Raw genomic sequence first — 11,110 nt, 5'->3', positions numbered from 1 at the left:
TTTTTTTTTAATGTTTTATTTATTTCTAGGAGAGAGAGAGACACAGTGTGAGCAGGGGAGGGTCAGAGAGAGAGGGAGTCACAGACTGAAACAGGCTCCAGGCTCTGAGCTGCCAGTCAGCACAGAGCCCGACGCGGGGCTCGAACCCGCGAACCGCGAGATCATGACCTAAGCGAAAGTCGGACGCTTAACCAACTAAGCCACCCAGGCGCCCCTCCATTCTCTTATTCAGAACCTTCAGTGACTCCCCATTACCTCCATTTGGCCCCAGCCAATCTCCCATTGCTCCCTCGGTGAACATTCTCCTTTTCCCACACTGCCCATCGTCATCTCCAAATCTATCCCTATATCTCCCCACACTTTTACTCAAGACTTTCCACCTGACTTTCAGAATGTCTGCCTCTCTCCTCTTTCAGATCTTTGCCAAGTCCCTATTCCTCCCAATGCTGTACCTGACTCAGACATCCTATAATTACATCTTCTTCCTCTTCAGAAATACAGTGTTCTCTATGACTAATCATGTTTATACCAACATTTGGAATTCTGAATGTTTTTTGATTAACCACTTGTTTTCAAAATAAGATGAATAACTCAAGGAAAAGCACTCTTACCATTTTTTTCCTTGACTCCTCCAAGCCTGACAAATTTCTTGGCACAAAATGGGCCCTCAAAAGACTGATCCAGATAATTTTTTAATTTTTTTAAAAATTTATTTCTGAGAGAGAGAGAGAGACAGTGCGAGCAGGGGAGGGTCAGAGAGAGAGGGAGATACAGAATCTGAAACAGTCTCCAGGCTCTGAGCTGTCATCACAGAGGCCGACAATGGGCTTGAACCCACAAACCGTGAGATCATGACCTGAGCCGAAGTCGGACGCTTAACTGACTAAGCCACCCAGGCGCCCCTGATTCAGATAATTTTTGATGGTAGGGTTGAAGTTACACAGACTTTTGGAACATGCACACCCCCCTCAGGGGATGAAAGCCATCAGATTGAACCCCAAGACAGCAGTAATTGCTCCCATTTGTGAGATGCCTCCTAGCCTACAAGGTGCTTTGACAGACCATTACCTTCAGTCATAATCCTCGACCCAATCATGAGAGATAATGAAGTGTCATTATTTTACCTCATTTTATAGAGGAGGAACTAAGGCTGAGAGAGGCTCAATTACTTGCCCAAGGTCACACCTGGCACACAGCGCAGCAGGACTTGAATTTAGTTTTTTTCAGTGATAACTCAGCTCTTCCCAATACCCACATCACCTTCACCAAAGAGGCCAGAGGTGAGAGGGTTCGGGGCAGAAAGGAGCAGGAAGCAGGAGCCTTCACTTACGGGTCGGTTTTCATACTCCAGGCAGGGGCAGGTGATGGTGCAGCCATCCAGAAGGATCCGGCCCTTGGGAGGGGTCACCCTCTGGCCTCCCTGGAGCTTGTAGTACAGCAGTGTGTTCTGCCGGAGGATGAACCATCGCGCCTTCCAGTTGTGGACGATGTGACCCTGAGAATGGACAGCAGAGCCCTGCGGTGACATGGCTGAGGGGACAACACTGTGTTCAGGGAGACGTGTCTCCCAGACTGCATGGGATTAACTGCCCAGAAAGGGGGTCAGCATTATCTTTTTTTTTTAACTCCACCTAATTTTTTTATTTTAAAATAATTTCAATTCAGAGAAAAGCTGAAGAATAGTAATAAAGAACTTTAATAATAGAATCATTTATGAGTAAACTCTTAATATGATGCTCCATCACTTTTGAATATTTTATTGTGCATCTCCTACAAAAAAAGGGGGGGGGCATATATTTCCGACATAACCATAATGCAACCATCAACATCAGGAAATTTCCATTAATGTATTAGTATCATCTACAACCTCCAGCCAAGTTTCACCAATTGCCCCAATAATGTCCTTAATAGCCAAAGGAAGGATCTAGCTCAGAATCATACTTTTTATTTTCATTTGCATGAAAAAAGCATTATCAGTCTGGATCTCTTTGACATCTCTTTTGAGTATGTAACCAACACCTTTGGCATAGACCTTCCAGTTCCCATTTGGCCTTGTCCATGGTTATAAACCTTGAAAGAAACTGCAAAGTATACAGAAGAGAAGGCCTACCACGAGGAGACTGTTGTTGCTAACATTTTGTGTTTTCCTATAGTCTTTTTTCCTTAGTTTTTACTTTCTGGTTTTTAAAAAAAAATCAGGGCCACATTACATATAGTTTCACTACCTAGTTTTTGTTTTGTTGAGCTTTGCTGAGCATCGTCTCACACCAATGTAGCTCTTTAAAATGTGTTTTTGAATGACCACTAGGTGGATGCAACGTTTACTTGTCAATCCCCTATTGTTTGTAACTAAGGCTGTTGCATTTTTTTCACTGTTATAAATAATTCTGCAATGACTATCCTTGCACATAAATTCTGATCTGCATCTCAAATTTTCTTTTCCTTAGCATATATTCCTAGAAAGAATATCACTAATCAAAGGATGTAGGCAATTTGTAAAGCTGAAGCCACAAACAGTCTACCAGTGCTAAGGATCCCAGTAATCTTCCATAGTCCTGGTATGGCAAGCCTGAAAGGCAGGGTAGTTTGGGGGCTCTCAGGTGAGTCATAGAACCAATGGACAGGATAGTCAGGCAAAGGCAAAGGGCCTATTTCTAAAACAGACCAACAGATGAGGGAGTGTCTGCTGAGGAATCAGAAAGGAATGGGTTTAGAACACACTCACGAAAGCAACTTTCATGGCATATTTTCCAGAGCAGAGCCCAATAAGGGTTAGATTCTAATTAAGAGAGATGTGCTTTATCTGAATCAGAGACCGTTTCCCTAATTCACTCATTTTCTTACATTTCCTAGCATTTATTCATTTCAAAGTCTTCTTGAATTCTTACATCTGTGGTTTTGTGATTGTTCCACATATACTGTGTATAGTGCTGTTAGGGAACCAAAAGTTGTAGGAACTGAGGGCGCCTGGGTGACTCAGTTAAGCGTCTGACTTCAGCTCAGACCACAATTTCACGGTTCAATCCCAGCGTCGGGCTCTGTGCTGACAGCTCAGAGACTGGAGCCTGTTTCAGATTCTGTCTCCCTGTCTCTGCCCCTCCCCCGCTTATGCGCTCATTCATTCTCTCTCTCTCTCTCTCTTCCTCCCTCCCTCTCAAAAATAAACATTGGGGCGCTTGGATGGCTCAGCTGGTTGAGCATCCAACTTCGGCTCAGGTCATGATCTCATGGTTTGTGAGTTTGAGCCCCATGATGGGCTCTATGTTGACAGCTTGGAGCCTGGAGCCTGCTTCGGATTCTGTGTATCCCTCTTTCTCTGTTCCTCCCCCACTCACACTTTGTCTCTCTCTCTCTCTCTCAAAAATAAAATAAAATAACAAACATTAAAAAAAAAGTTGTAGGAATCAACTGAGTCAACACCGGGCTGTGCCCAAATAATTTACTGTGGCAACTAAATAAAACTTTTAACCATGTCAATATGACATGAGTTTATTAATATGTCTAAGTGCTATTACATTGTGTGGCAATCAAGCTATTCACATGAGATGACTTTCATAGTCAAGTTCAATTTTACATTTTTTGCTCTCTCTACTCACTCACATACTTAGGATAGACACGTAACATGACGGTTGACAGCTTTTCTTGACATGGGCAGACATGTTTAAAGAAACAAAGATTTGGCTCCGACTTCTCAGCAGTTGGGGATCTCTACTGCTCTCCACATGGCCCAGACTTGGGTCCTCTTTTTCAATGACCCCCTCCTGAGGGGCTGTTGAAACAGCATTAGCAGTAAATTGCTGGCTCAAAAGATTGTGTACAGGGAGAATGCAATCCTATGCAATCCTAGCTGATGGAATGGGGGCTGGTGTGAGGTAGAGAAGGGAAGAAAGTCAAATAATCTTATACCTTAAAACATAGGTGTTACAGGCTAAATTATGTTATCACACACACACACACACACACACACACACACACATTCATATATTAAAGCCATAACTCCCAGTGTTGGCTGTAGGTGCAGATAGGGCAGGGCCCTGGAGAGGTGATTAGATTAGAATGAGGTCATCAAGTGGGCCCTAATCTACTCTGATTGGGGTCGTAATAAGAAAAGGACACTCAGAGACACAGAAAGACATCAGGGAGGCATAGGCATATGCACAGAGGAAAGACCAGGTGAGCACATGGCAAGAAGGTGCCCATGTGCAAGCTGAAGAGAGGCCTCAGAAGAAACCAAACCTGCCAACAGCCTGACCTTTTACCCTAGCCTCCAGAACTGTGAGAAAATAAAGCTGGTTAGCTGTCTTGTCTGTGGTATTTTGTTCTGGCCCTCTAGCAAACTAAAGTGACAAGGAGAGGAGAAACCGAGGGCTGGAGATGTTCAAGAAACTGTCAGACGTTGAACAGAACAAACCAGTTTGGAGACATTGTACTTTTCCTGGACAAAATGCTACATTTCCCAGAATCCCTGGCATGAAGGGAACTAACTGGTAGGTGACCAAGTGGCTGCCACCCCCATGCATGGGAACTAATGCACATTTGGCAGCAACCAAACATGAGAAACGGGAACTTTTGGTGATAACAGTGTTGGAAGAATAGGTTCTTCTAACACCCAGTCCCCAGGGCTATCAGGGAAAATGGCAAACAAACAATGTCAGCAATGGTGTATCTGCTAGAAATCTCTGCTGGTGCTGGTAGGTATTTTTGTCTGGCTATATCATTCGTGGCTTTATAGCATCCCAGCCAGGTTCTCTGGCCCTCCCAAATATTCCTGAGTTACTTAATAGCTATTATTCCTCCATGAAATCCCCTTCTGCTCAAACTCACTAGAGTGGAATGTGTTTATGAGCAACTACAGATCCTGACAGTTAGGGAGAGAAGTCTGAGGAGAAAGCTGATGAGAAAGGATTTACTGTGTAGGTAGAAACCCTGGAGCAGCTCGTGACCCTCATAAAAAATGTTCAAATTCTTTGACCAATAATTCTACTTCCAGGGATGTGTGCAGAGTAAATCATCTAGGATAGGTAAACGGTTTTACATATTGAGACACTTAGGATCATTGCTAATAATAAAATAATACAAAATATTCTGTGTAACAATACCATGCCCACTGTGGCTGTAGGGAAGGCATTTCAGTCCTAACAAATCGCAGTAAAGGTCACTGGTGGAGCCCTCACGGTCAAACCCAGCAGTCTGAGCCAACAAGAATCACAACGCCAATGGTCTTTAACACAGGTAAAGCAATTTTACTCACACTTTTTCATATGATCCCTAAAAATAACTCTAGTAGTTATTTTAGAAAATTTCTGAAGGGATACCTCAGGAATAGTAATAGTCATCATCTTTAAAGACTAAGACTGGATACAGGGCAACAAGAATGAAAACTTATTTTTCAATTTACAGCCTTGAGTGCTTTTCTAGTATTTTTAATGCTTTTTAAATGTTTTTGTTTATTTTTAAGAGAGACAGAGCATGAGTGGGGGAGGGCAGAGAGAGAGGGAGACACAATCTAAAGCAGGATACGGGCTCTGAGCTGTCAACACAGAGCCTGATGTGGGGCTCAAACTCATGAACCGTGAGATCATGACCTGAGCCAAAGTTGGATGCTTAACCGACTAGGCCACCCAAACGCCCCACTAGAATTTTTTTATAATAAGCATGTTTTATTTTTATAATGGTAAATAAATTTAAATTCAAATAAAAATTCTGACGAGGTTGATTAGGGAAATAATTCATTCACTTATCTCTTCATTCAACAATCAATGACTAACTAGTACTGCACTAAGCACTGGGCTGGCAGCAGGGAGACAAAGATGAACAAGATTCTGACCCAAGACAGTGGGGGAGACATACAACATGATAAGTTCCAGGACAGATGATTGGTGGGGTCCCCCAGGAACCCCACCTTCTGGTATTTACACCCTTATAGATAGTGTTTTTCCACATTGTACAAGGGTTGGTCTGTGTGATCAAGAGAATATGGCAGAGAAATGATTTGTCAGATTTGTTAGGTTTATAAAAGACTCTGTAGCTACAGTCTTGGGGACTCTTTCTCTCTCTGACCAGGGACTCTAGGGAAATCTAGCTGTCACATCATGACCAGCCCCTTTAGAGAGGTGAGGAACCAAGGTCTCCAGCCACTGGTCATGTGAGTGAGTTTGGAATTGGACCCTCCAGTCAGTCAAGCCTTCAGAAGAGTGCCATACTGGGCAACATTTTGGCTGTAACTTCATAAGAGACTTGAATTTTGCAGCTGAGCTATTCCTGAATACCTGCCCCTCAGAAATTGTGTGAGACAATAAAGGTTCACTGCTTGAAGATATTAAGCTTTGGTGGCGCCTGGGTGGCTCAGTCACTTAAGCGTCCAACTTCGGCTCAGGTCATGATCTTGCGGTTCGTGGGTTCGAGCCCTGCGTCGGCCTCTGTGCTGACAGCTCAGAGCCTGGAGCTGCTTCGGATTCTGTGTCTCCCTCTCTCTCTGCCCCTCCCTGCTTGCATTCTCTCTCTCCTTCAAAAATAAACATTAAAAATTAAAAAAAAAAAAAAGATATTAAGCTTTGGAGGGGTGCCTGGGTAGCTCACTCAGTCAAGTGTCTGACTCTTGGTTTTGGCTCAGGTCATGATCTCAAGGTTCATGAATTCGAGCCCTGCATTGGGTTCTGCACTAACAATGAGAAGCCTGCTTGGGATGCTGTCTCCCTATCTCTCTCTGCCCCTCCCCCACTTGCTCTCTATCTCACTTTCAAAAATAAATTAAAAAAAAAAAGATGTTAAGCTTTGGGGCAATTATTATAGAATAGAGAAGTAATACAGGTCATGATGCAAATCCCGAGAAGCAGCTCAGATGGAGGAAGAAGCTCAAAAGAGAGTGAGTGGGGTTAGGTAGGCTCCCTGAAGAGCTGCTACTGGGGCTGAGATTTAAAGGTTGTGTGGAGTTGGTCAGGTCAGGAAGGCAGGGAAGGGAGAGCTTGAACCACTTACACTTTTGAGAAACTCCAACTGGTTCTGTATGGATGAAGCTCAAAGGCCTGTGGGTCAAGGACAGAAGTGATGCAGGCCCAGTCAACTTCAAGTTCCATATGGTAAAGTTTGATCTTTATACTGTGGCCAGAGGGGAGTCCTGGGAGACTTCTAAGAAGGACGAAAAGCTTAGGTTCTCATGTTTAGAAGACCACCTGACCACACTGTGGCAGAACAGCTGAATGAAGTGGGCCAGCCTGGAGCAGGCAGCTCAGCTGGCAGCTGCCATAATAACCCACAAGATGAGAAGGAGAACTCCATTATCCCTGGTCTACAGATAAACACGCCATGCTCAGAGGAAATAAGGAACTGGTCTGAGGTCACCAGGTAAAGGGATCAGAAGCCAAAACCACTGTGGTATAAGCTGAAAAATATCCCAGGCCTCCCTTTACCCGGGGAGTTCCTCCCTCTCCAGGCTCCTTGTCTGCAAATGGCTGGCCAAGGCCAGAAGCCCACAGGACCAACCACAAGTGGCTTAGAGTCCCTAGAACCCCTTTATTGTGAGGGAGGAGAGTCCATAAGCTGGGATAACAACTCTATGGCTGGGTTCAAGAGGCATGGAATATTATAGCTGGAGGCACCCTCTGAAAAAGTCCATACTACTCCCTAATTTAATGATGAGGAAACTGAGGCCCAGAAAGGTCTTGCTTAAGATCCTTCAATCCCAAAGAAGCAGAGATGGTACTTGTTATGGATTCAATTATGTCTCCCCTAAAAGGTATGTTGAGGTCTTAACCTCTGGTATGAATGTGATCTTATTTGGAAATAGGGTCTTTGCAGATGTAATTAGGATACCATGAAGTCATACAAGATTAGGGTGGCTCTAATACTAACTGGTGTCCTTATATGAAGAGAATTTGGACACTGAGATATACAGGGAGAAGATGGTCATGACACAATGGAGGGAGGGATTGGAGTGATGCATCTACAACCCAAGGAATGGCAAGGATTGCCTGTGTGAGAGAATAGGTTTTATATTTAGGTCTATGCCCCCCATTCCTGGCACAGAGCTCCTGAAACCCTTGTACTTTTCTGGGTGATAGGAGTGTCTTTTGTTCTAATGAGATGACTCTGGGTGGGCTCCTGGATGAAGGCTGGTCACCATAAAGAACAGACCACAATTAGAAGCTTGGAATTTTCGGCCCCACCCCAATTCCCTTGAGAAGGGAACATGGCTGAAAATGGAGTTCATGATCAATCATGCCTATGTGATGAAGTCTCCACAAAATCCCAAAAGTATAGGGTTCAGAGAGCTTCTGGGTTGGTGAATACATGGCAGTGCTGAGCCTGGCATGCCTGAGAACATAGAAGCTTCATGCCCCTTCCCACATACCTTGTCCAACTGGCTGTTCATCTGTATCATTTATCATATCCTTTAATAAACTGGTAACTGTGTTTCCCTGAGTTCTGTGAGCCATTGTAGCAAATTAATTGAAATGGAAAAGAGGGGAGGGGTCATTGGTTGGTCAGAAGTGTGACTAGTGTCTGAAATATGGGTGGGGTTGGGTGGAGGTGGTGGGGGGCAGTTTTGCGGGACTGATCCCTTAATCTGTGGGATGATCCCTTAACCGAGTCGTGTCCGAATTGAGTTAAACGGTAGGACATGTAGCTGGTATCACAGAGAATTGCTTGATGTGGGGAAAAGCCTCTACACATATGGTGACCAGCAGTGTCAAAAAGGAAGTGTTGTGTACAAGTAAAGGAGATTCACAGGATAAAGAAACAATAGGTTGTTCCCTATAAAGTTTTCCCTACACAGGAAGGAAAAATCTCTAAATACCAAAGCAAAAGAGCCAAGGGAGGATTTTCCCCTAAAGGTTTCAGAGGAAGCATGGCTCTGCTAACACCTTGATCTCAGACTTCTAGTCGGCAGAACTCCTTCTAGACAGGTTTCTTCTTTGCCTATTTTTCCTTACTAATAATATCTTTTATATTTTCACTCTTTGGGTTATAATATTATAAGCATTTTTAATACCTGCATAACCATAATATACTTAGTGATTTTATTTGTGGGGATGTACAGGTAGTTTCCAGTTTTTTCACTACATAAATAATACTGTGTTCATAAAGCTTTGATGGGATTTCCTTGGGATAGAGTCCTTCCTACAAAGGATATTTTTAGGCCAAAGCGTGTTAACACTGCCATGTCATTTTCTAAGAGGGTCATCAAAGGTGTGAGCCAGGCAGCAAAGCCTGAAGTGCCTCGGCGTCTTCTTAAAGGAAAAGCAATCTTGCCCATGCGGATCCCACTTCCTTCCCCCTCACCCTCTTTAAAGCCAGGCCAAGTGAGTGCCCTGCATTTTGCCTGGAGCTTTGCTTCTTTCTTGTCTGGACGGGAATGAGAGCCAGATCCATCATGCCCCTGCCCGTCAACTGCTTCACCCTCCTAGGTGATGACTGTTTTGTACTCTGGGCTTCCAGCCGGCCCTGCCCCCACTCTGGGTTTTAAGCCTCCTAAATCTATGGAATCCCATGACCCTAGCCCTGCAACTTGTCCAGTGGACACAGAAGCTGCTGCTGCCACCACCCAGGAGGAGGGGGGAAGGGGGGGGGAGAAAAAGCCGAGATTGATCAGTAGGCGGGAACTGTTAGCCAGGGCACCAGGCCAGGCCCCTCACCTTGCAGGAAAGGGTGTGGCTTCCGCTTGCCTCAGGGCCAGCCTCCAAACACCAGGCTTTGGGTTTAGCTGGAATGAGCTTTCGGTATTTCAACCAAGCCCCTTCTGTGGGCTTTTGGGGCTGGACCTGTAGACTGCCCTCACTTCCCTGCACCCTGGACTTCCTCGGCCAGCAACCCAGGACTCGGCAGCCATCCAGAAGAGAACTCACATCCTTCCCTCTCTCATTCCCTGACTCTGCATAGCAGGTGGGAGAGGGGATCTTGGGATGTAACTCCAGCAACAGGGGAAGACCCCTACGAGAGCCAAGCCATGTGGACAATCAACAATGCCCACCAGATGCCCTGCCCAGCTCACACTCTCCCTCTCACCTCACAAGCTGCAGGAAAGTGGGGGCAACCCTGCCACCAGTTCTCTCTCTGCGGTGCAGATGCTTCCACAGAACCAAAGGGACTAATCACAGTGGCTTGGAATTTGGTACCTGCTTGTGTCCAGCCTGACCCCTGATCCGGCATCAGCCTCCTACTAGATCTCCTGCTTGTGTAGTTTTGAGCAAACAACACACCCGCCCTCCTATATCAAATAATGTGTGACACAGCATGGCTACATTCGCCACGGATCTGAAAGCGATTTGCAACTTCAGGGCTGCTCTGAATGCCAGGGGAGGCAATGGAAGGGGGAGCCCCCTCATCCCTCTTCATCCCTCTCCCTCCCAAAGCTACAGTCTCAGTAGAAGAGAGAAGTCACATCCCCAGATTTTATGCCCTGCTCCTATGTTAATATAAACCCTTAGTGCGAACATCAATGTTAAAAGAATTTTAAGTGAACTTCCTCTTGCCGCTGCTCTTTGGTTCATTTTCCACCTTGATCTGTGTGTTCTGAGTCTGTCTGGACTCTTGTTAGCTGTGGGAAAGGCCGCATGGGCCATGGGCAAGGGCTGGGGGCTAAGGCTGCAGTCCCAGTTATTAGTCCCCGGGCTCTGAGCAAGCGGTTTCATTTTGCTGCCCCTCAGTTTCTTCATCCGTAATTCAGTGATAACAGCCACCCTGCGGTGGACAGAAAAAGGTTTGGAGTCAACCTTACGGGTTTGCATCTGCTCCATCACCACTAACACCCAGATCCCGAGCAAGCTGCTTAATTAACCTCCCGAACTTTGTTTCTCCTTTGGGGAAAGGGAGGAACGTGTGGGCCTGCGGGGGGCCGAAGAACACGAAGTCCGGGGCTCCTGCACGCTAAGTGCTTCATTCCGAAGCCCGGGCTGCCTCCTCGCTCAGGGGAGATGAAGTCTTACCGTGAAGACTACAGGACATGATGCATTATTACACAGACGGGCGCCGCGAGCCACAGGGCACACTTACGTTGCTTCAATGTAGCATATTTAAATACTGTACTCTTCACAGCTTAATACGTTGTTTTAATTAAGCTATCCGCTTCAGGAGCCGCCCCCGCCCCACACCACTAGCCAAGAGGGCCTCT

General features: G+C 45.5%; 1 protein-coding gene across 1 annotated transcript in view; it reads right to left on the bottom strand.

The window, feature by feature from the left end:
- The window catches only part of PLEK2 (pleckstrin 2), a 10,463-nt gene extending 8,935 nt beyond the window's left edge, over nt 1-1,528 (bottom strand). Inside the window, exon 1 of the mRNA XM_077767216.1 lies at nt 1,331-1,528. Coding sequence (XP_077623342.1) covers nt 1,331-1,528 — 198 coding nt within the window. The remainder of the gene's footprint in view (nt 1-1,330) is intronic.
- Between the last annotated feature and the right edge of the window lie 9,582 nt (nt 1,529-11,110).

This window comes from Crocuta crocuta, unplaced genomic scaffold, assembly GCF_008692635.1.
Source record: "Crocuta crocuta isolate KB4526 unplaced genomic scaffold, BGI_CrCroc_1.0 scaffold55, whole genome shotgun sequence".
NCBI classification, from domain to species: domain Eukaryota; kingdom Metazoa; phylum Chordata; class Mammalia; order Carnivora; family Hyaenidae; genus Crocuta; species Crocuta crocuta.
This window is presented reverse-complemented; position numbering and strand designations above follow the sequence as displayed.